The sequence below is a fragment of the Stenella coeruleoalba genome (genome assembly GCF_951394435.1).
Source record: "Stenella coeruleoalba genome assembly, chromosome: 10".
In the NCBI taxonomy this organism is placed as follows: Eukaryota; Metazoa; Chordata; class Mammalia; order Artiodactyla; family Delphinidae; genus Stenella; species Stenella coeruleoalba.
The window spans coordinates 30,962,589-30,989,015 of NC_137156.1; the positions used below are offsets into that span (position 1 = coordinate 30,962,589).

The following is a 26,427-nucleotide window of genomic DNA, read 5'->3' on the forward strand; positions in this document are numbered from 1 at the left end:
ATTGAAGGCAATGACCCAGTTGATTTCCTCCTTAGAATTATTTAATTTACCACATTGTTTTTTTAAAGGAAACTTTTAAGGCTTAGCAGCCAGGAAAGAAATCTTGGTGGTTAATTGGGGCTTTACATTTTAAGTAGATAACATCAATAAAATCACCTTGGTATAATTAGACTTAATTTTATATGAGAGATCGCTCTGAGCATTCCTATAATTTCTCTTAATATTTTAAGGATTAGATACAGGTAGAAGTATAGATATAAATATAGATGGATGTAGGCATAGATGTATTTATATACTTGGATTTAGATATAGGGAGATTTGTACAGCTAGAGCCAGCGGACCAAATACAGACATATAAACAAAACATTGTTTATCTTCAAATGTGGGACTCATAATACCAACAGCTCGAATAAACTTATTGTGCTCAGTGATTTAAATATATTAATTTACTTAATGCTCAGAACAGCGCTGTGAGGTAGATTCTGTTATTATCCCATTTTGCAGATAAGAAAACTGAGGTGTTGGGTAAGTAAATTGCTTAAGGTTGCACAAATCCTGGGTCTGGGATTTGAACTAGGCAATGTGGGTCTAGAGTCTGTGCTAGTAACATGGCTTTATATTGCCTCTCTTTATCAATCTCTAATGGGTAAATCAATATTTAAATAAATTTAGAATGCAGTTCCTGTCCTCGGGTAAGCTGTAAAGGGAGCCTTGCAGTTCATCAATGACGCATGCGCAATTAGAGCCTGTGTCTAATCAGGGCTGATGATAGCCGCAGGCATTCTTGCAGATTAACCATCAGAGAAGAGGAGCTGCTGGCCCAGAGAAGGATGTAGCAGCCGTTAGCTCTCAGCAAATGCCTCGAACCCAGGCAGCCATTGATACTATAAACTGAAATGTAGCAGCTATAAAGGACTGTCGGATGCTCCCTTTGTATCTATAACCATGCAGAGACGTCCAACTTTATGGCACGTAACAGACAACTGTGCTCATAACCGCTTTCTCAGAGGTCTCGTTTTCCTGGCCCATCCCCCTTACAGGTAGGGGTGCTCCTCCCTGCCACTCCCTAGGTGTTCAGAGACCCCTTGGGAGGCTTACAAGTGTCCTGGGGCAGGAAGGAAGCATGCAGGCATCCACAGATGGTATCTTGCTTGGCATAGCCAGGCTCCACAGTCCCCTGGTCTCACTGGTGGGGGCAGTGAGACCCACCAGAACCAGTCCTGCATTCAGGTGCCGGGAGGGCTTTCCTCACCCAAAGCGTGGGCAGTTGCTGTGCAAGGGTCGTAGGCACGCACAGTGCCACCTGTAAGCTCCGCTCTTGGTCCCCCCATCTGGCCCTTACCGCCCCTTACTGAGCAGCTGCAGGACGGGGTCCAAGCAACCCCCTTACTTGTTCCTTCTCCTCAGCCCTCCATCTTGTGTATTTACAAAATGGGTTCATGTGTGGCAGGGACTCAGTCATCTATAATATGAGACTTGGGCGGAAACTTGGCAGATTTTAGTTTCTTGGTTCTCATCCTGGTGATTCAAACGTTTAGGGAAATGAACGTCATCAGCTGAGAGTTACATAAGCATTGTACTTGTTTTAGCTATTCTGAAAACCTAGACTGCTGACTACTTGGTGATGGCCCAGGTGACTCATGACTCTCTTGGTCATACTTCCTGGGAAGTGAATGAAGTTGCAGCTTAAGGGCCCCTCATTTGCGTGGGTCTCTACCAAGGCCCTGGTAGGGCCCTGCGACCTGTTCCCGTGGTCATATATAGTCTGTAAATTTTGCAAAAGTTATTCCTTATGAATTTTTTGGTTCTCATTCAAAAACAAAATTCTACCTTCGTGCCTAATTTTGTATTATTTTGCTTCAGGAGGGCTTCCCAAGTTGTAAAAGATTCAGGCTCCATGATACTTAGATTCACCCCTATTCCAAGGTCATTCCAGTTTCTAGCCCTTGTACGGTTTCTTAGTTTTGGAGGAGTTTGGGAAGTTTTGTTTTTCCAGTTCTAAATGCATACATGGCGGCTTAGTGGAAGTAGAGAACCAGAGATTTCCTTAACTAAAGAGAAGTAAAAAGGGATGCTCGCATGGCAATGTTATCCAGCCTCTGTGAACTTTAGGGTCACTGGGAATGAAATAACAGAACCAAACACAGACCACAGAAAGCATTCTGCCGAGAAAGGCGTGTGATGAATTCATGAGGTTTTAGGACAAAGCAGCTCCTTTTGGAGTTTGGATCTGAGTCTTAGATCTTTGTCTCTCACAAGGACTCCACTGAGAAGGGACAAAGTCTTTTGTGCCTTTACCAGTGAATTATCTTTTTTTTTGAGCCGTTATGCGACATGAGGTCTGTCCTCTTCTTTTATCAGCAAGGAAGAGTTGAGAGCCTCCTTTCACAATGATTTTTTTAATTTAAGTAATATCAGGACCACAAAGGGAACAAAGCATGATTTAACACAAGTCTGCCTGGCCTAAGAAATCCTGACCGGTTAAAATCCAGATAAAAAAAAAACCCTACATGCAGGCCTGGCTATGCCTGTCACGTAAGGAGCCTGCATTATGGAAGATTTACAATAACAGTCCTTTTGACAGGAGGCCCTCCTGAGCAGCCCATAAAATCCAGAATGATCCTTAAACATGGGATTTGCACAGGGCTCACCCGGAGCTTCCACTGAGAAGTGATAAACCTAAATGAATTGTTTCATTCTTCAGCTGTTTCGGGAGGTGTTATCTGACAGACGAGAGCCTTGTGAGTTTGAGGGAAGCTGAATTTCTTATTAAGATAATTTATACCCAAAGGGATCATAACTGAGAAAACTGAAAAATATATGAAGGCGTAAAGCATCGTTTGGAACGCAGTAAAGGCACCATTGGATTTCTCTGGCAGCCACGTTTTCCAGGACAGGACTCTTCTTCTGGATGGACAAGGAAAGCTGTTTTTTCTCATTTTGATTTTTCAGACTTCTCACTTGTTTGCATGGCATCCATGGTATATCGGTAGTATAAACAACTTGACCTTACTAGTTCTGGTTTTGCTAACTAGTTAGTCGGGTGACCTTGCGGAGGTCATCCACTTCTTTGGCTTTCGTGTGTTACTCAAGGATAATAGTAATTCCATCTCTCCTTCAAAGGGCTTTAGTGAAGATTTAATGAGATAATATATTAGACAATATTTTTTATCTGCAACCTGTCTGGTTTAGAATTAAACTGAAGGTAATATTTCAACGTTCTGATAGTCTATAATATACCTTGGGGTTTTTGTATCAACCAATCAAGTAGAATCCATTGAGTACTTCCTAAGTCCCGAGGATGCTGTTAAAGGCTGTTGACTTAAAAAATAATTGTTGCTTCCATTTTGATCGGAAACTATAATGAATCACCTGCTACTCGGTCTGTGTTTTGTAGCCACTGAGGCCAGCATTCTCCACATCACCGGAGCTTCTTTATGAGGACCCTGGACAGATCCTTCTGCCTGGTTTTAAGACCAGGCTCATCTTTACCCTGTTGGCCCTGAGAATTGCATAACTGATGAGGATCATGTCAGCTTTGAGAAAAATTAGAGGCAAAATGTTGGCCCACCCGTGGCAAATGGTCAAGACTCTATGAGAAGCTTTTCACCTTTTCTGAGGAGTCCTCCTTCTTGGCTTTATCTTTCTACCCTTGTTTTCCTCTTTTTCTCTACCCAGTTTCTGTTTTTATTTTATTTTGTTCTTATATGTCTTTATAAGGCATGTTAGAATCTTTTTTTAATGTGGGGCACAAATAATAAATAAAGGACTAATTATAACAGAGATAAAATAAGAAGGTTTAAGGAAAACTGCAGTGAACTTCTCCAGGGAAAGCAGTCAATGCTTCCACTGGTAGCAATTCGTCCATACCTGCCTCCACACTGTCCAGACCACTCAAGAAAAGCAGATACATTTAAAGGTAGAAAATGGGCCTCCCTGGTGGCGCAGTGGTTGAGAGTCCGCCTGCCGATGCAGGGGACACGGGTTCGTGCCCTGGTCCGGGAGGATACCACATACCCCGGAGCGGCTGGGCCTGTGAGCCATGGCCTCTGGGCCTGTGCGTCCAGAGCCTGTGCTCCGCAATGGGAGAGGCCACAACAGTGAGAGGCCCGTGTACTGCAAAAAAAAAGAAATAAATAAAATAAAATAAAGGTAGAAAATGTTAAATTCCAAAGTGTTCCTATTTGAAACCATAGAATTATTTGATTTCAAATGTGGCCTGAGTTAGGCCTGGATCTCCATTCTCTGGTAAGCAGCCACTTTCACAATTTTCAGGCATACTACCTGAAATGTCTTTATGTGTACCTTGTAATCCTTGCTATATAAAAGGTGAAGCTGATGAAAATTGATGAGGGTAAAAATATCAAATTCTGCTTTGGACCCCAAGCCCCCCAGACCTGCATGGTCTTACCACCTACCTCACTCTCCTTTTCTGGTTATCTTGTCTACCCTGCTAAGGGTGTCAGTTTCTCAGGATACCCTCCATTGACACAGCATCCTCCCCTGTGTTCACGTCCTCATCCAGCCCCACTCTTCACCCCTGGTCCTTCTTCTGCCACCAACATCCTCTCCTAGCCTCTCTCACTTTCTTCTCTAGAGCCCCTTGTTAATTTTTCTAAGAGTACAATTCGTGTTCTAAAATAATCCCTCCACATCCTCCCCATACCAATCCTAGATTACTCTTTTTTTTTTTTTTTTTTTTTTGCGGTACGCGGGCCTCTCGCTGCTGTGGCCTCTCCCGTTGCAGAGTACAGGCTCCGGACACGCAGGCTCAGCGGCCATGGTTCACGGGCCCAGCCACTCTGTGGCATGTGGGATCTTCTCAGACCGGGGCACGAACCCATGTCCCCTGCATCGGCAGGAGGACGCTCAACCACTGCGCCACCAGGGAAGCCCCCTAGATTACTCTTGACGACATTTATCCCCTGGGCATCGCTCAAGTGGAGGCAGACCATTCCTTGACCCCCATCATGCTGTACCCTTCAGATTCTCACTAGACCCCTTGTCTTCACCCCATGCCAACTAAATCCTTACTTTTTCTGAAGTCCTATCATGCAGCAGTTCTCAAAGAGTAGTCTACAGACTCCTGGAAGTTCCCATGAGGTCAAAACTATTTCCATAATAATACTAAGACATTATTTGCTTTTTCAACCATGTTGACATTTACACCCATGGTGCAAAAGCAATAGTGGTTAAAACTCCTGGTACTTTGGTATGAATCAGTGCAGTGGCACCTAACTGTACTTACTAGTATTTGTATTCTTCACAGCCACACACTCACAGTTAAAAAAAAAAAAAAAAAAAAAAAAAAGTGCAATAAAGAAAAATACCTATTTAACTTCAGAATGTCCTTGATGAAGCAGTTAAAGTTATTAGTTTTATTAACTATTCTTGAGCACATGCCTTTTTAATAATCTGAACAATGAAATGAGAAGTACACATAAAGCAGTTCTGTGGCATACCAAAATACAATGTGTGACTTCAGAAAATGTTCTAAGATGTTCTAAGCTGCACTAGATACTTATTTTTCTCCTGGAACACAGAAAGAACAACTAACAGAAAAACCATAGTTATGCAGACATAGATATTTGGCGGACATTATATCAAAAATGAATGAATGAGTGTGTCACTTGAAGGAAAATAACTGACAGTGTCTGTTGCCAATGATAAAGAACATACTTTCAAGCAAAAATTAGAATTTTGGAAAACTTGTATCCACCAACAAGGATATGACAGCTTTCCAATACGGAAAGACTTTTTGATAAGATAGGTGGTAATATTAGTGAATGTGATTTTTGATATTGTGTAATGAAATGTGTCAACATTTGGAAAAGCTGTATAACTCAAGGAACCAATATTTTCCAAATGACTGATGTACACTATGACAGAATCCTGCATGAGTAAAAAATCCACTAAAGATGCAAAGTAGATAAATGGATTTTAATATAATCAAATAAAAATGTTATTTGATTATGGCTTCAGATTCAACATTGCAATAGACTTTTAGGAACTGACACTAGTTGAGTTTTGATGAAGTATCAAGGAAGAATATTCACAATTATTTGAAAGGTTATTGCAATGCTCTTCCCTTTTCCAACCACATATTTGGGTGAGGCCAGCTTTTCTTCAAACTCTTCAGACAAAACAGCATAATGTAACAGAAGCAGATGTGAGATTCCAGGTCTCTTCTATGAAGTCAGAAATGAAAGAGATTTGCAAAAATCTAAAACCAGGCCAGTCTTCTCATTAAATGTTATCTTTTTGGAGAAAACAGTTATTTTTCATAAAAAGATTATTTTGTCATATGATGGATTTATGATTGTTACTAGGAGATGAATTTATAAATAAATATTTTTCAATTTCTCAGTTTTAATTTCTAGTACAATAAATGTGAATAGATAAAATTCACATTAACAAAGTTCTTTAGGATAGACTTAGAGATTCTCATACTAAGCGAAGTAAGTCAGGCAGAGAAAGACAAATATATGATATCACTTATATGTGGAATCTAAAATATGACACAAATGAACTTATCTCCAAAACAGAAACAGACTCACAGACATAGAGAACAGACTTGTAGTTGCCAAGGGGGAGGGTGGGGGGAGGGGAGGGATGGATTGGGAAGTTGGGGTTAGCAGATGCAAACTCTTATATCTAGAATGGATAAACAACAAGGTCCTACTGTATAGCACAAGGAGCTATATTCAATATCCTGTGATAAACCATAACAGAAAAGAATATGAAAAAGAATGTATATATATTTATAACTGAATCATTTTGCTACACAGCAGAAGTTAACACATTGTAAATCAAGTATATTTCAATAAAATAAATTTTAAAAAAAAGTTCTTTAGGATCTTCCATCATTTTTGTGTGTAGCAAGGTCCAGAAACCAGAGTTTGAGATCATCGTTGTACAGCTTTATCCAAACCAGTGGCTAAAAAGAGAATAACTATTGAGGAAATTAACTTATTGTGTTTGTGGGGTACCAGACTGGAGGAAACTGGCAGCCAAAGGTCAGGAAAATATTACTGTGTGCCTGGTGGGAGCCTGGGCATCAAAACCATAGAAAATTTGCTGTAAAGGCAGGTGGAAGACCCCTGGGGCTGGCTCTGATCCAGTAACTGCTTTGTCTAAGGGTACACCTGGCACGTTCACTGCGCTGTATCTGCCCCTCGCCAGTTTGCTCTGGTATCCCGCTGCCTCAGCAAATGAAATGTTTGTCATGTCACTAGTGGGAGAAAAAATAGAGATAGCCAGCAAATTCCCAGTGCTTGGCCAGCTGTCTCCCCACCACTACAAGTTCTCAAAAGACCTGTGCAGAGAGGACAAGCCAAGTAAAAATTAGTTGTTTATTATTATTATCATTATAGTGATGGGTCCCAGATGGGCCAGTGAAAACCCTGGTCTCTGAGCCCTGGGCTGCACCCCCGGTCTGGTGGAAGACCTCTTTTTGCTTTTGGTCTAAGCCCAAAACAAGTGATATCAAAGAGGCTTCTGTCACCCGCCACCTCCAGCTTGCTGCCCGTATTAGCTGCCTGGGACCCTCTTTTGAAGAGTACAGTAGTGGAGAAAATAATTGCAGTCGTCACTGACGTCTGACATTCATATAACCCCTGCCCTAAGCCTGAAGCCCTGCCTCCTGGATTCCTTTCTCCTAATCCAGGCTCTTGAGGCCAAACAGCTGAGTGGGAAGCATAAAGAAGACATAAAACAAAAAGCAAGCAATTAGACTCCAAGGAAAAGAACACCTCCTCCCCCAAGGCTATGCTGAGGTCCTGGGGAGGGGGCAGGAAGGAAACTCCCACACTAGAAATGGAAAAACATAGAGCCACAAAGAAACCCATGGATTTTGTCCTAAAAGATATGATATGCCACATAGAAATAAGATCTTTTAATTTCTTAATTCCTCCCATTCCTGAAAATTCTCAGATTAATCAAACCACCAGCTTTGATTTTACCAGCGGAGACTATTCCCATTGTGAGGAACCGGAAAGCATTTTATTCACCAGGATTCTTGTTCAGGAAAACACAGGAGTGTTGGGAAAGAATTCCTAAGAAATTCTTAGGAAGCCCCAGGCTGAAGCCCCAGGCCTGGGAGTTGGCTGATCCCAAGGTTTGAGAGTTGAGAATGAAAAATACCCAAGGAACAAACAAGGAAAGACCCCTGTTTTGTTCTTGCTAGGGAAAGAGGAATAAGAACAGAGCCTGAAAAGGAGGAAGAATCCCTCAAATCTCTCCATAAATGTCATGAAACTGAAACAAACAGCTGTTTTGAAAAGGGTTATTATGGGATTATTATGAAATCGTGTGTGTGAATCTTTTGAAAATTATAAAAGTTCTATAGAATGTAAAGAATCTTTCACTCAATTAAAAAAATGTGGAAAAAATACATAAAGAAAAAAAAAGAGGTTCCCTATTAATGACATTCAACTTCTTTAAAAAAAATTGCCATGGTCACCAAGGTTTCAATAAACATCCTTATATGTAAACAAAAATAAAAACAGAAAACAAACAAAACATACACACAGAAAAAAAAAAAGACAAGTGTGTGTAGACATGAGTCAAAAATGGGCCAGTGTGTGGGCCACACACTGGGGAATCTCAGAAATGGGCAGCAGCCTTTGGAAAGATCACAAGCCTTGGACTTGAGGGTCTGAGACAAGTTCACTTGGATGTCCAAGAGGCAGGAAGACCTTCCCGGACATCTGAGTTCCTCTTCCCATGCAGCCTCGGAGGGCAGTGATTCTCTAACCTGACATCACCTTGTTGATTCTATTAGATGTGGTCACACAGGAGCCTTGGGGAAGCTTACTGCTCTCCATCTCTTGCTCTTATTAATGCAACGATCTCTCCCTCTCAGTCTAGCAGGGTAATTATGGATGTAATTGAAAACATCTCTGTATTCTGGTCCTGGCTCTGCCAATAACTGCCCATGTGACCGTGGGCAGGTCCTCGTCTCTTCAGACCTCAGAGCCCTGATTTGTAAAATGATGGAGGTGAGGAGGGAAAGGCTGAGTTAATTATCCCTTATGTCCCTTACAAATGCAAATGCAATGAATCTTGCAGTATTAATCTTTCATGCATCTTCATTCCCACTTGAGCTCACTCTAATGACAAAATACCTTTTATTGTAGAAATAAAAGAGTCAGCGTTTTTTTTGGTTTTATTTTTTTAATAGATGTTATTTCCTTAGTGGCAATTTCTCCTTTAAGAACACAGAGTAACTTAACATGCACTGGTTTTGTTACTCATAATAGGATCTATTTTTTACTTTTTAAGCTAAGAGGAACTAGGTAGGTGGTGTTAATATATATATGTATTTTTTTTAATTCTCTAGTTTTCCTTTACGTCTTTCCCCATTCTTGCAGGTGTTCTCTTATTTGTGTCTGTGTCTGCCTCTCACCTTAGATTCCTAGATCATTGAGATTCAGAACAAAACGATCCTCATCTCTGTAGCCTTCTAAAACCTAAAGACCATCCTTTGTACAAAGTGAGCATTGAATAGATATTTCTTCAGTTGAATTGAAATTTGTATCAAATCAAAATTTTTAAATTATTGCTTTGTATTGTGATAGGCTTGGCTGTGCTGCAGAAATAAAATAATCCACAAATCTCAGTGGTTTCATGCACTAGAGAGTTCTTTTCCTTTGCCAAGGCAAAGTCAGCTATAGGATGGGGTGGGAGTTGGGAAAAAGATGTTTTCTGTTCCACAGAGTCACTCAGAGACCCAGGCTGAGGAGAATCCTACTTCTGACTACGCTACCATCTGGAGCACATGGCATCTTCAGGGAAAGAGACTGAAAATTTTCTCGAGGGCTTTCTTCCTGCTTTCTGTACCCATTTCATTGACCAGAACTAATCACATGGCACTGCCTGACTAGAAGGATTTTGGGTCGTGTGGGCTCCCATATATGTAGGCAAGAACAGTGCCCCCAAGCTTGATAATCACTAGCAATGTCCACCACGTGCTTTACTCAATAGCTATAATATTTTGGAGATAATGGACTCCTTTGAGAATCTTATGACCATTACGATCCCTGTCCCAGAAACAAACACATATATGTTGAAACACTCAACACTTTGCATAATTGTCAGGTTTTTCATGCATTTCTAACCCCATTCACTGGTCCCCCTACAGATCCCTAGACACAGGTTATGAGTCCTTTGACAGAATCCACAGGCATGTTTAGTAACTGGTAACAGACCAACAGGTGAAAAACAATACATTACAGTGCTCTGTTTTAATTTTATGTTAGGAAGAGCCTGTTTATTTACCTAGTTATTTGTTTTTGTCAGATCATAGTACAAGATATATGGCCAATGGACTTTCCTCTGTGTTTGTTTTTATCAGGAAAAATTTGAGGGTCTGTTCCGGACTTATGATGACTGTGTGACGTTCCAGCTATTTAAGAGTTTCAGACGTGTCCGAATAAACTTCAGCAATCCCAAATCTGCAGCCCGAGCCAGGATAGAGCTTCATGAAACCCAGTTCAGAGGGAAAAAATTAAAACTCTACTTTGCACAGGTAAGATCATTCTTTACCGAAGTGAATCCTTTTGCCCTGCATTATTTTTTTTTTTACCTTTTCAAAATGTAAATGGAGCCCTTTCTACTTTCAGATCGGCTTGTAGTCTATAATTCGTTCACTGAGAAACAAACGTATATCATGATTCCCAGGCAGGGACAGCAGAGTGGTTTAGAAAGCAGGTTCTGAGGGCCAACAGTCTTGGTTCTAATCTAGGCAGGTTACATAACCTCACTAGGCCTCAGTTTCCTCATCTGTAAAATGGGGATGATAACATACTCCCTACACTGTCATGAGGATTAAATGAATTACTGTGTGTTAAAGTGCTTAACATTCAGTAAATGCACAGTGAATGCCAGCTAGTACTTGTAATAAGAATGCTCTGATCACAACTTAGCTAGCAGGGTTATAATTAAATTATATGACAGTTTTAATGGACTGTATACCTTTTCAGTGATTCATGTCCATGAGAAAAAGTTACAAACATATGGAAATCAATATCGTGTTTTATTTTATCCAAAAATAAATTCTGGCTATTATAAAAAGGCACGGGTAATTCTTGGCAATATTTATGAAGTCCACAGCAGTAGAAAATCAATGTCCATAATGTTTCATTAGTGTCTTCATTTCATTATTAGTTATCTCAATCCATCTGTTATTGGTCTGTAAGGATCATTTCCGCCTTTGGACTCTGAAGAGATGACACAATGAAAGGAACATAGACTTTACTTCTTTTTAAAGCTGAATAGTATTCCATTGTATGTATATATCATATTTTCTTTATCCATTCATGTGTCCATGAACATTTAGGTTGTATCCACGTCTTGACGATTTCAAATAGTGCTACAATGAATATAGGAGAGCTAATATTTGTTCAACGTCCTGATTTCAATTCTTTTGGATAAATACCCAGGAGTAGAATTGCTAGATCGTATGGTAGTTCTATTTTAATTTTTTTTGAGGAATCCCCCCATTTTGTTTTCCAAGGCAGCTGCTCGATTTGCATTCCCACCAACAGTGTGGAAGAGTTCCAATTTCTCCACATTCACACCAACACTTGTTGTCTTTTGTCCTTTTGATCATAGCCATTCTGACAGGTGTGAGGTGATATCTCATTATGGTTCTGATTTGCAGTTCCCTGATGATTAGTGATGTTGATCCTTTTTTCTTTTACCTATTGGCCATTTGTATGTCTTCTTTATAGACGTGTCTATTCAAGTCCCCAGCCCACTTTTTAATCAGGTTATTAGGGTTGGTTGAGCCAAAAGGTAGAAACAACCCAAATGTTCAAAAATGGGTGAACAGATATACAAATTGTAGTCTATCCATTCAGTAGAATATTGTCCAACCATAAAAAGGAATGAAGTACTAATACATGCTACATCGTGGATGAATCTTGAAAACATTCTGCTAAGTGAAAGAAGCTGGATGCAAAATATCACGTGTTCTATGAGTTGATTATAAGAAATGTCCAGGATAGGCAAATCCACCGAAACAGAAAGCAAATGGATGGTTGCCACGGTCTGACCAGAGGCAGAAATGGTAGTAACTGTTTAATGGGTACAGGGTTTCCTCTGGGGTAATAAAAATACTTTGAATCTCGATAGTAGTGGTGATTGCACAATATTGGGCATATACTAAATGCCACTGAAATTGTTCAGTTTAAAATGGTTTAATTTCAAATTATGTGACTGTCACCTCAATTAAAAGAGAGAGAGAGAGAGAGGAAGGGAGAAAGATAGGAAGGTAGGAAGGAAGGAAGGAAGAAAGGATGGGGAGGGGAGTGGAGGGGCAAGGAGGGGTCTTAGGACCAGCACCATCAGCATCGCCTGGGAACTTGTTAGCAATGCAGATTCTCAGGCCCTGCTCCCGATCTCAGAAACTCCAGGAGCGGGGCTCAGCAGTCCGACTCAGTAAGCTTCCCAGGTCATTCTTAGGCAGCTAAATGTTGAGCTCCACTTATCTGCGGATCAAATAAGGTAACTGAGCACGTGGTGTGTGGTCAGTAGTCACTATTACTGTAGCCTGGCTCATTGGTTCACTTGTCACACCTGGCTGAGAGCCAGGCTCTGCGTCTTAGTGGAACAACGTGCACATCCGAGGCCACAATGAATCATGTGTCTTCATTTCTGCTGTGTTTGAAAGGTCCAGACTCCAGAGACAGACGGAGACAAACTGCATTTGGCTCCACCACAGCCCGCCAAACAGTTTCTCATCTCACCCCCTGCCTCTCCTCCTGTCGGCTGGCAGCCCATCAGTGATGCCACACCAGTCCTTAACTATGACCTCCTCTATGCCGTGGCCAAACTAGGACCAGGTAAGCTCTGTGGGCCTTCCTGAAAATAAATATTTGTCAGCAACTTAGAAAAGCCAAACAAGATAACAGTCCTGAAATCCTGGGCTCCCGGTAACATCTGCATTTCTAATGGGTTTATCGCTGTATGTGGCCAGCGAGAGGAATGATGAATGAAAATGCAGCGTCAGACTTTGTACCTGTTCAAAAACAATTCAGAAACTGGCACGAAAATGTCAGTCCGTGCAAATTCTGGATTGCAATGAAGATATTCTAAGTTTGCAAAACAGGCAAAATGAGCTCTACCAGCTGGCACGACGAGGCTTCTATGCTGTGCAGCCTTGTTTTACTGCTGCCACGGCTGTGCCCAGGAATCTTCTGCTACAAGACAAGCCACCTGCCAAAGTGAAGCCTCTAAGTCCCCAAGAAGCCAGTCACAATAGCCTCTAACTTTAGAAAAATCTATGGTCATTTTGTTCCAGTGTTGGTACCTGTAGCTTGGATGCTCTCATTTTCACTGCAGTGTAGTATTCCACTGGGCGATTCCACCACCATTCTGTATTCATCCACTCTCCTGTTGACGGACGTTTGGATGGTTTCCAGATGCACTTATCCAAAAGCTTGTGTTTTATACCTAGAAGTGATGCTGTCCTCAATTTCAGCAGATGGTGCCACGTTGTACGCCATAGTTTTCCTATATTATAGCAGGAGAGGAAGTGGTGGAGAGTGGGTGGTCCGAAACCAGGTGGCAGCTGAGGTTTTAGGCACCAAAGATCCAAAGGTAAATAATGGCCATTGTGTCTTCTCTCTCTTCCAGTGGTTCTCCCGCTGTGAGAGGGGGCTGACCGCACCCCGAGAGGTTCTGATTTAATTGACTTGGGTCAACTCAGGCATTGGTATTTTTAAAAATCTCCCCATGTGATTCTGATGTGCAGATGAGCTCAAGAACCACTGGTAGCCAAATACCGGGGCTGTTAAATTTATAATACGTTCATATCAGTACTTTTTAATGTGGTCAGGAAAACATTTGGCATCAGAATCTCCCACCCCAGAAATCTGCAGTTTTAATGAGCACACGTGCTGATTCTTGCATATACTGAAATTTAAGAATCCTGGGTATGAGGGTGACCCGCTCTCCTGGTTCACGCAGGGGTCCTGGGAACTTGTGATTCTAAAACCGAGAAATTCCCAGGCAATTCAGGGAAAGCTGACCATCCTACTGGGTCTTCAGATTTGATTAATAATTACTCCCTGCAAGAGAATTACTGGCTGTCCCATGTGTAGCATTAAAGTCAGATTACAGCACTTTCCAGGGGAGGGTCTTTGGGTGTTTCTTTGTAATCACCGACCAGTCACTCAGCTTCCCGGAGCCTTTAAAATAGCCATTGTTTTCAACTACTGAGAAGCAGTAGGTGTCTAACTCCTAAGATGGGCTGAGGAAAAAAGCAATATAATAATAAGGGAGATGTTTATGGAATGTGATTTCCTTGAAAGTCTAGTCCACATACAGGAATCCTGGACATATGCACTCCCACGTGCATGGTATGTGCAAATGTTGTAGAGTGTGTACGATAAATCAAGTCTGCTCGTCAAGGCTATGACCCATTTCTCCCAGTAATTCAGGGCACTTCAGAAGCAGGACCAATGAAAGCTGCCATCCTTGGAGCTGCTCCTTTGACTCCCAAGCAGATATTAACAAGATATTAACAAGAACACAGTTGAACATCTGGTACAGCTGTTTTGAATGTCAGCAAACAGAGCTCTACACAGAATCACTAAGGTCTTGGCTAGAGGGCCTAGGAGTCACTGGCCAACTTGCATTTTACAGGAGGGGAAACTGAGGCCCAGAGAGGAGGGCAGAAATGACTTGCCAGTGACAGGACCAGGGCCCTGAGGCAGTACTCTTCCTGCTTCACTCTTTATAAAGGAAGTCCAGGCTAAATCAGACTTTCGGATCCCAGCTGGCCTCTGGTCTACTCACTGTAATCCAGTAAATTAAAATCATTTTTTATCCAGAGCCTAAAAGAAAATTCATTTATAGTCAGTGTTCTCAAAGCTTGATGCAAAGACAAGATAAGGCCAAGTCTCAGACACCTGCACTGGCTCACTGAGCTGAGTCCCAGGTCTGGAGGGCACTGCCAGGCACCAGTGTGACCTGCGACTGACAGAGGCAGAAGGAGTAGAGGCAATGGGAACCAGGTCTCAGAAGGGAAGCTCACAGAACCTGGTTCGGAGGAGTGAGAAAGTAGGAAGGAAACGGTCTTGAGGAGGCAGAAAAAAGGGGGTTCTTTTTAGAGTTGTGAATAATTTATCGACAGTGTTAAAAATTCATGCCTTTTGCCTTAATTGTGCCGCTAACCTATGAGCCTCACCTTCCCTCACCAAGTAAATCTACCAGTTCTGAAGTGCCCTGTGGTGCGGTCAGCACAGAAGCAGGCACTATCAATATTCCCATTTCCCAGATCTGACCACCGAGCTGTAGAGAGGTGAACACACTTGCTTGGGGTGACACAGCTAGTTGGGGGCGGAGACAAATGTCAACCCTGGCTCTTCTGACCATCACTGGGCCAGATCCAATGATCTCTATTAAGGATCCTAGCTGCCTGGGTGGACTTTAGGCCAACTCTGCTCTGCCATGGGCAGAACATTTATCTCAACCCTCCCTTGACAGTCACCTCTAACACCATCATAACTTCCAGAAAGTCTAATCCAGGGTCTCATAGGTGTGCAAATGAAGATCTGTGCGCTATGTGGGCAACGGCGAATGTGGAGACTCTCCTGCTCTTTATAGATGACTGATACCCGCGTCCCACAGAACAGCTGCAGTTTGGGTGTCTTCTCTTCATTTATCCTTCTCTCCATTCCTTGCCAGCAGTTTGAGGCTGTTTCTTTTTATTTAGTTATCCACGTGTCCTGTTCCAGCGTCCTTGAAGCTTCTGCACCCCACACAGATGAATGATTTATACCCAACAATTGAGGCGAAAATATCACAGAGGTTCTAGTAGAGGCCTGGGCCTCTGGCGGCTGTTTCAGCTGCACTGATGAGAGGGCAGGGCCACAGCCTGCATCCCCCCACCCGCACCTCTGCCCCCTCCCCAACCAGGTGCCAAGGCAAGGAATTACTCCTTCAGTCTCCTCCTGGAACTTTCCACAAATGCTCACTTCCCCTTGTGGTAATTTTCTGTTGTTCATCTTTCTGTCTTTTCTGCTTTTTGAGGGGAGAATGCAGGTTTCATTCATTTTGGTATTCCCAGGGCCTGATAGCAGTTTGCACATAGTAGATACTCAATAAATATCGAATGAATGAATGAATGAGCCCCCCTAGAGTTAATTCTTCATTGGCAAATGGCTGCTGCTTTATGGCTTTAGCCAGACTGAGTCAGGCAGCACTGAATTAATGTTTTCTCCACCAAGAGGACTTCTAGCATTTCCATTTGAAAAAATAATTTAGTAAAATTCTTTTTTTTTTTTTTTTTTTTTTTTTTTTTTGCTGTACGCGGATCTCTCACCGTTGTGGCCTCTCCCACTGCGGAGCACAGGCTCCAGACGCGCAGGCTCAGCGGCCATGGCTCACGGGCCCAGCCGCTCCGCGGCATGTGGGATCTTCCCGGACGGGGGCACGAACCCGTGTCCCCTGCATCGGCAGGCGGACTCTCAACCACTGTGCCACCAGGGAAGCCCTAAAATTCATTTTTTATTCCCTAGGCAGAATCATTTCAGTAACAAATTATAAGTCATTCCATGTTAAGGATGACTACCTCAATTCCAGCAGTAGAGAAATAAATTAGAATGAGAGCAGAGAAAAGCAACTCAAATGATCAAAGGAATGGTATTCTTCTTCCTTCGGAGGAGTGGCGAATAGTGCTCAGCTGGTCAGCTGAGTGACTGAGAAGGGATGCAGAAATCTAAGGATACTGAAGAAAAGTAACTCTAACGAAAGAGCATCTCTGAGCAGGGATCCGGAGTGAGACGGTCCTCGGGCCCGGGATCACGTTGGCAAACCAGCTGATTTGTGGGAGCTTTGGCATGTCTAGCTGCCCATGGAAGGCAGTCGTGTGCTCTATTTAGACCCTTTCATGGAGGATAAATGGGAGAGTGAGAACACAGGCCTTAGCTCAGACAGGAAGGGGCAAAACAGCACCTCGTTCTTTAAGCAAGGCACACTGGTGACCCTCTTCCAGAGAGGGGCAACTTGTGCTCCCCGGAACTTCTAAAGAAGCTCTTGAAACGAGCATGGAGGGAACAGTGCAATTACAAAGGGACCATGATCAAACCCAAGCTTGTGGGTTTCCTCTGAGATCCTTTGAAATCCTTAATGGGATGTTACGACATGAGACCAGGGCCACCCAACACTGGACAAGCATCTCTCTGTACTATTTATTATAGTGAGAACAAATTCATAGTGCGGAAAATATATGAGAGGCACAATTTCAAACATTTTTAACCACTGTCTCCATGACTATATGTTCTGTTTTTCATCCAGAGAGTAAGTAAAATAGATAAATAAGGGGAAAGCTGTAAATAGAAACAATGGTTAAAACTTACATATGGGGCTTACTGTGTGTCAGGCATTGTTCTAAACACCTTACTATATAGATTATCTCATTTAACGTTCACTGTGACTCTACGAGAAGGTGGTGTTATTCTCCTCATTTATACAGCTGGGGAATGTGAGGCACAGAGTGGTTAAGTAATTTGCCCAAGGCTACACAGCTGGTAAGTTAAAATACGTCCCTCTGCCCCTGGTGAGAAACAGAAAGGATTAATGAAGCCGGCACCCTTACCTTGAAGAGTGCAAAGTTTGCAAAACCAGGGAGTTCTCTTGAAGAGTAAAATTAATTTCTCCAAAAGAAATTCCAGACTGTTGCAAGAGGACATTTTAAAAATACAAAAGAACTTAGACATTTGTTCCTCCAAATTTCATTTCTCTGTTTATTGGCACCTCCTAAAATGTATCCACAGCATCGGTTCTTTAAGGCAAGTTTGATGCTTTCCTCTAATGTCAAGCAGGACATGTGAATCAGAATTCACTATCCTCTGCTCTTTTTAAAGGACAGGTCTATATAAAACAGAAGCTTTCTATGCAAATCAGAACTACAATGAGGTATCACCTCACTCCGGTCAGAATGGCCATCATCAAAAAGTCTACAAATAATAAATGCTGAAGAGGGTGTGGAGAAAAAGGAACCCTCCTACACTGTTGGTAGGAATGTAAATTGGTATAGCCACTATGGAGAACAGTATGGAGGTTCCCTCAAAAACTAAAAATAGAGTTACCATGTGATGCAGCAATCCCACTCCTGGGCATATATCTGGAAAAGACGAAAACTAATTCAAAAAGATAAATGCACCCCAATGTTCGTAGCAGCACTATTTACAACAGCCAAGACATGGACGCAACCTAAGTGTCCATCGATAGATGAATGGATAAAGAAGATGAGGTATAGATATGCAATAAAATATTACTCAGCCATAAAAAAGAATGAAATAATGCCATTTGCAGCAACATGGATGGACCTAGAGGTTATCATGCTAAGCGTAGTAAGTCAGACAGAGAAAGACAAATATCATATGATGTCGCTTATATGTGGGATCTAAAGAAAATGATACAAATGAACTTATTTATAAGAGAGAAACAGACTCACAGACACGGAAAACAAACTTATGGTTAGCAAAAGGGAAAGGTGGGGGGAGGGATAAATTAGGAGTTTGGGATTAATAGGTACACACTACTATATATAAAATAAACAACAAGGACCTACTTATTCACAGGGAACTATATTCAATATCATGTAATAAACTATAATGGGAAAGAACCTGAAAAACATTATATATATATATATATATATATATATATATATATATGCTAGAAACTAACACAATGTTGTAAATCAACTATACTTCAATTAAAAAAATCAAAAAAATAGAAGCTTTCTACATTTATATTAATTCCCCTAGTGAATTTACAGACACCCATCATTTAACAATGACCTGGACAAAATAAGATGAGCTTTTTCCTGGTGGAGAATGAATCGGATATTTTCTTTTGTTTATTTTATAATGCCTATTATTCCTGACTCCAGAAAGAGTATAATCCTATGTCCTTTTTGGATGTAAAACAAAATAGGAAACACAAAACCCAGCCCAGCAAAACAGCTTATCTGTACACATTAGCAAAATGGCAAAATAGAGGGATGTCCGTGGCACTAGATGGGTGGTCAGTCAGAGGTGGGCTGTGAAATGTCAGCTTATTCTGCTCTCTAGGATGGCTCTGGAAGGTCAAGTTCATTGTCACTGGAAATGCCTGCAAGGAGAAATATGGAAAGTCATTGTCTGGGCCTTTTTTTCCTCCTGCTATTTTTAGCTCTTGTTAGAGAGATCAATTTTAGTTAACTGCAGAGGAGGGCTTAAAATGGTGCTCGAGTTTCGAGTTGCGTACATCGGCTATATTTAGATTTTTTTCCAAATTCTTCTCCATCAAAACATGTCATAGTAATTGCTGGTTTGATTCTCAGTATACATTGTTTCTCCCCAAACAGAAAATAGATTTCATTAATACGTGTCACGTATAAGGAAGAAACATTTTCTATTCCAGGCTCATTGATTCCAAGGTAGGGAAAATTCCATTTTTTAAATATAGATGAACACCTATATTTGGGGTACCTGTAGCATGACCGCTATCTAAGCCCCAGTTCTTGTTCGACAACTGCTATACTCTGATCACAGACACAAAAAGCAAATAAAACAGCCAGTCCCAGGGTTCCATGTAGCGCAGTCTCTGCACGTCACCCCCGACCCGAGGGACACGCAGATTTGTGAGCCCAGGACACGAGCTCCTTATTTTACACCTACTTTCGAAGAATTTTCCCGGGATGGGGGGGTGATGTTAAAGGGGCTTTTCTTCTTAGCATACATTCCACAATTATCCTTAATCACTACTGAGTAGCAAGATGAAATATTTCCTCTTCTTATTTCACAGGTAAAATATGCACGTTGTAGGAAAACGGAAAAGACACAGGAGCAAAACGTGGGGGCGTGGGCGTGTGTGCGCATGCGCCATGCGCATACCCGTAGTCCCAATGCCAGGTTGCTATTTTTGGGAAAGGAGGAACAGGGTGATCATTCCCAGATTGGAGAACCTCCTGATTCCATGGCCAAATACAAAGTGAGAGTGCGTCCACTTCCCTTCCTCACGTCTGCATTTTCCTCTCATCCCGGGAACACAAGCCCCTCCTCGCAGGCTCCGGGGACCCTGTCTCCCTGGTTTCTCTTTATCTTTCCACCTTCTCCCTCTCTGGTTCCCTTGATCCTTTACCTCCACCTAGGGTTCCACTCCTTTGTCTCAACCACTAATGCAGGGGCCTCAATCCATTGTCCCCATGAATTCCCTTCAGGTCCTAAATGACTCAGGAGGGAATGAAGATAGATGGCCACCTAATCCAGTCTTAGAGGAAAAGCCCCAGAAGATAAGCAAACTTTATTTTTTTTTACTGAAGGGTAGTTGATTTACAATATTATGTTAGTTTCAGGAGTACAGCATAATGATTCAATTTTTTTACAGATTATACTCCATTAAAAGTTATTACAAAATAATGGCTGTAACTCCCTGTGCTCTTCAACATACCCTTGTTACTCATCTATTTTATACATGGTAGTTTGTATCTCTTAATCCTCTACCCCCTCTTGCCCCCCTGCCTTCCCTCTCCTCACTGAAAACCACTAGTTTGTTCTCTGTATCTGAGTTGGTTTCTGTTTTGCTATATGTATTTATTTTATCTTTTAGATTCCACATATAAGTGATATCAAATAGTATTTGTCTTTCTCTGCCTGACTAATTTCACTAAGCATAATATTCCCTAGGTCCATCCACACTGCTGCAAGCGGCAGAATCATTCTTTTTTATGGTGGAGTAATATTCATTGCGTGTGCGCATGCATGTGTGTGTGTGTGTGTGTGTGTGTGTGTGTGTGTGTGTATCACATCTTCTTTATCCATTCATCTGTTGATGGGCACTTGGGTTGCTTCCATATCTTGGCTACTGTAAATAACATTGCTATGAACATTGGGGTGCATGTATCTTTTCAAATTAGTGTTTTTATTTTTTCCAGATAAATACCCAAGAGTGGAATTGCTGGAACATATGGTAGTCCTATTTTTAATTTTTTGAGGAACCACTCGCTATACTGTTTTCCATAGCGGCTGCACCAATTTACATTCCCACCAATAGTGTACAAAGGTTCCCTTTTCTACACATCTTCACCAATATTTGTTATTTGTAAGACTTTTTGATGATAGCCATTCTGACAAGTGTGAGGCAAGCTTTCTTTTATTGAAAGAGAGCACCTCTTAAAACAAAACTATGGAAGGATTCTGCCTCTCCCCACCTCCCTCTTCCTCTCCCTCCCCTTAGCCCTCCTCCATCTTACCAAAGACCACTTCTGTTTTCCTACGTTGTTGAGGGTCGGGGCTGAGGAGAGGGGTGGGTGAGGAAGACCCCCAATCACTCACATGGATAATCTTTTCCTAACATGCACATATTCCAGACCTACTGAGGCAGGGAGGTCCACGTGTAGCCCCGATGTCTTTTCTGTGCCCTCCCAACCTCATTCCTGAACATCACAGGCAATAGGGCGGTCATGCTTTCGCACTCGGTGGACCTCCATTGGCGTCCTGTCTCCACCACTTGTTTGTGGTGACCTGGAGCAATTCACTTCCCCCGCTGCACCTCTTTTTATTTAATGGTGATTATTTGACAACTTGCAAGCTCATTATGAAGATACAATAAATAATATACATAAAGCACTTAGCCCAGTGCCTGGTACATAAGAACTATCAAATCCATAGTGGGTTCTGTGATCGTTCTGCTCTGAGCGGTATTGTTTAGCAAGGCATCCTCAGAAAGGTTTCTTGTTTCCTCTGCCAGTACATGAATTACAGAGTCTACCAGGCAGTAAGAACAAGGTGCGCGTCCTTTGAGGTGTTGGTTGTTATTTACATGGGCTTGTTCTCGGAACTGCCAGTGAAATATTTGGGTTGGTCTAGGCTTTGCTTTATACCTTCTGCCACCGAAGCCTAGAGGGCGTTTTTTGACAGAAACAGCTGCTGTGCAAAGGAAAGGGACAGAGTTGCTCTTCAGTGACTCATCCTGCCCTCACGTCTACCTACTGCATTTTTCTCCGAGGGTTCCCAAAATTAAATATGAGCTTGTGGAATCACTACGGAATCAGAGAGAAAACATTTGCAGAAGACTTCCCTCTCTGCAAATACTTCTTCCTCCCTGGATTTTTTTTAAAAAATCCTAAATCCCTCTTTCTACTTCTGCTTAGAAAATCAGTTCTTTCGCCACTCTCAGACTGATCTGATGAATAGATGGCTAACAAATAGCTGTGATTTTATTTATTTATTTACTTATTTATTTATTTATATTTTTGGCCACACTGCACGGCTGCGGGATCTCAGTTCCCCGACCCGGGATTGAACCGAGACCACGGCAGTGAAAGCACCAAATCCTCACCACTAGACCACCAGGAAACTACCAGCTGTGATATTTAAAGTTTCAGTAAGTCCCTCTGCCCTGGGTCATCTCCTCTTCTAATGTGTAGCTGTCAATCAAGCTCCAACTTGAAGAGAGGTATTTCTCTTGCTTTAGGATGACGATTAAAACTCAGGATGTGAGTTTGAATCCAGCCTCCACTTTTTATTAGCTGTGTGACTTTGAGCAACTTTCTTAACCTCTCTGTGTCTCAGCATCCTCAACCGTAAAATCGGATCGTTGCAAACATCAAATGAGATAATAGTAAATGCTTAGTGTGTGTTACCTACTTATTGTCACCTGATTTTCAAACCGTATCTTAGTCTCCTGCTGAAATGTAAGTGCTCATGTTAAGCTCTTAGCTCAGTGTTTCTCGATGTGACATTTTGGAACTGACAATGCAGTACCTTTAGCATCTTTGGGCCTCACCTACTAAATGCCAGTATCCACACCCTACCTAGTCCCTATGACAACCAAAAAAAAAAATCCACATCACATTTCCAGACACCATTGGGAATGTAGCACCTCTGATTGAGAAGCACACTAATTACACTGTGGTGGTATTTATCGGGTGGTTCTCAAATATGGCAAAGAGTCATCAGAGACACAGAGGCCAGGAGTGCCTAGTAAGGTGTCAGGTACCAGTGTGGGAGCAGAAACAAGTGGGGCAAGAGGGGGGACAGTACAGAGACATGCTCCCCGCCCCCTTCCCAGACACAGACACACATTTTCTTTCCTTCCCTTTGGAAAAATAGGGGAAGACAAGATTGCCAGTAAATAACTTAAAAATATCGTGAAATAACATATCTGTGGGAGGGAGGGTGCAGCTTTGAGCAACTTTATGATGTTTTTCACTATAACTCAGTCCTCCTACTGAGGAACCCGTTGGGCACCAAACCAAAACAGCATCTGCCCTGCCAGGATGGAGAGAGGGTTAAAAGACAGCTGGTGCCTGGGGTGGAGGAACGGAGGTACCAGTCACCCCTCACCCCTTCCCGGCTCCCCACCTCTCCCCTATCTGAGAGCCAGACCAGGGCCAGGTGCCTCCGTCTACACAGTTGACCAGAGAATGGTAATCCAGGGCTTGTGGGCCCTCCCCTCCCTGCCCAATGCTATCAAGTCCTAACCCTAACACTTGATAAAAAAGGCCATCCAAATGTGAACCCTTTCAAACACTTTTCAAATCATTCTGAACCCTTCCCTCAGTCTCTGTGTTCAACCTCCCAACAGGCAGCATGTTCAGTAAAAATAACCCACATGGAAATTCCATTTTGCTTATTCCATAAATCAGGACTGATGCCCGCTACTTCCTCTTGAAAAAAAAATCACATTTACAATCTTAAAAATTGGGGGTAGGGGTTTGCAGTGTCAACTCAGCATGACCAAGCCTGAAATGATTTTATACTGGCATTTTCAGTTTTCTTCTTAATCAAATGTTAAAGGGCTGTTAATCCACACTGAAGTGTAGGACTCAGCACACAACACAGCATGGCCCTGCGTTCAAGGGTCGAGTTAGAGATGCTCTTGGCGCTTTTCTTGATAAGCCATCATCCATTCTTAAAATTCAGTATAGATTAATAACTGACACCTGCTTTTTCCTGTTTGGTTCAGAACTTGCTGAGGGTTAGATAAGAAATAAGGTAGATGAGATTAATAACGCCAGCTTTGTTTCTGATGAAAGACTAACGCTGAGAAGGCGGCCAAGATGAGTGACAGCCAGGGCTCCCTAGTAGTCAAGTTCAGGGAACTCCCTGGCTGTCCAGGGGTTAGGACTCTGTGCTTTCATTGCTATGGGCCCAGGTTCAATCCCTGGTCAGAGAACTAAGACCCCACAAGCCTCGCGGTGCATACAAAAAACAAAACAAAACCAAAAAAACTAGCCAAAGGAATCCTATTAAAAAAAAATAGTGAAACCCAGAGCCATGCAGTTTTACCCAGCCTGTCCCAGAGATGGAAACAGTCAGACTGCCCCACAGTGCAGGGTTTTTTCTGCTGGGCTTAGCACGTGGCCGAGAGCACGGCAGAGCACAAGCCCTTTGCAGGCAGGGCTGGATCAAGAGAGAGGCGGCACAGGGTGAGCTGGCATTGCCAGTTCCTTTCCCCAAAGGTACCCGTTAGATGTCACTCCTCTTTCCACTGCGGAGGAGTAAAAGAGGGGCCAGAGAGAGGGGTCCCAGTGATGGGCTAATGGAACTCCCTCCCCTTGGAAGGAATCATTGGAACTGGTGAAGTATCCATTCTAACATAGCACGTGAGCAGGGAAGCAAAGAGGAAAAATCACCAAAGGCAATGAATTTCAACGCAGTTGTAGGGGGTCAGCTTGCTTTTGAACAAAGAACTTACATGACCTGTGCCCCACGTATCAATTGCTACATAACAAACTACGCCAAAATGTAGGGCTTGAGCAACAGCAATCATTTATTTTGCTCACGAGTTTGCTCTTGGAGCAGGGTCCGGGGTGGGGCGCTCATCTCTGCTTCGTGCAGCGTGGCTGGGGCCACTCACCTGGGGATGGGCGAATCAGCTTTCAAGATGGTTCACTCACTTGGCTGGCAAGTTGGCATGGCCGTTGGCGGGCAGCCCAGATAGGCTGTGGTTTCTCTCCGTGGGAGCCTCTTCGGGCGCTGCTTGGGCTTCCTTATAATATGGAGGCGGGGTTCCAAGCATGAGCACCCTGGCGGAGCCAGGCGGTAGCGCCTGGCATTTTTGTGAGCTAACTCAGAAGTCGCACTGGTTGCTTCTGCCATACTGTATTAGTCAAGGCATCCTAGAGGCCCGAACAGATTTTAGGGGAAGGAGCAAAGAGGAAGCAGTCCTCAGTGCAGGAGTGGCAAGGTTCTAGAAGAGTAATGTCGGGCAGGAAATATTATGACCATCTTTGCAAAACACAGTCGATCCACTACAACACGTAACTTTCCTGTTGAGAATTCACCTTGAATAGGAGAGGTAGTAGAGGTAAAGCAACAAGAAATCATGGAGGATCTATTTCCAGAGAGTCCAAAGTTACCATAAGAGATGCAAATTATCTCCGTCTATAATTTGTAGTCCCTGTATTTTTTATAATTTACTAAGTGTTGTCTTCTAAAAAGGTTCATTGTCAAGGAGATCTTACCTAGAATAACTAGCAATGGGCCAAACCAAAAAGGGCAAGATGCAGAAGGAATAAATGCCCAACTTTAGCTACAGACTGTTCACGAAAACATGAGTTGCCATGAGAGAATATTAAAAGTTAAAACCAGGACTTTCAGCAGACTTTCAACAGACTCTCTTGTAGAATCTGAAAGCAGTAGAGTCGTGAGAGGCGGGGCTGGAGAGGAATTATGAGCTCATTCTTTGAGGTCAGGTGGACCTGACTTTGAATCGTGGCTCTGCTGTTCATTACCTGTGTGATCTCAATGTCCTCCTGTATCATCGAGACATTATGAAACCCACATTACAGAGCTGTTGCCGTAATTTAAATATCCAATTTATGTGAAGTACTTAGAGCTGTGTCTGGCATTTACTAAGGGCTCAGTAAATAGCTGCTGGTGTGTTTCAGGTAGATGGCAAGTGTCTGTGACACCTCCTATGTCCTGGCACTGAGAGCTCACAGAAAATAGGACAGATACCTGCCCTTCAGTGGTTTTTAGCTTAGTGGGAAAGCTGAAACGTACACACGTCTTTTGAACTGTGCCCAAGCCCATGACAGTTCCAAAGGCCTGGATGAGAATTTAACGTGTGACCACGCGCCAGAAGAGTCTACACTTGCTTGGCTGGGAATTTGTTTCATGGAAGGAGGTAGAAAACCCTAACCAATGCCTCTTCTGAGGGCTTCTGGTCCTGGCCTCTTTTCTGAGGCCTGGGGAAAGGACAGTTTGCATAGGAACTCGAGGAGTTGGGAGTGTGAAGGGTGAGCCTTGGCTTGGCCTTGAAAAGACACACTGGTCTGCTTGGCCACCCCTCCTCGTCGCCTCCTGAGCCCAGTGGGGCCCCAGGGGGTGACGGCACTGACGTCAGCCTTCATGGTAGAGGAATTAGCTGAAGCCCAAAGGGAAGGTGAGGCCAAAAACAGAAAAGTTCAATCAAGCAAGACCA

General features: G+C 42.7%; 1 protein-coding gene across 3 annotated transcripts in view; it reads left to right on the forward strand.

The window, feature by feature from the left end:
- The window catches only part of RCAN2 (regulator of calcineurin 2), a 264,880-nt gene that overhangs the window by 230,836 nt on the left and 7,617 nt on the right, over nt 1-26,427 (forward strand). For all 3 annotated transcript variants that reach the window (XM_079934904.1, XM_079934905.1, XM_079934906.1), the window contains exons 3-4: nt 10,355-10,528; nt 12,674-12,845. In XM_079934904.1, the coding sequence (XP_079791030.1) occupies nt 10,355-10,528; nt 12,674-12,845 (346 nt within the window). The remainder of the gene's footprint in view (nt 1-10,354; nt 10,529-12,673; nt 12,846-26,427) is intronic.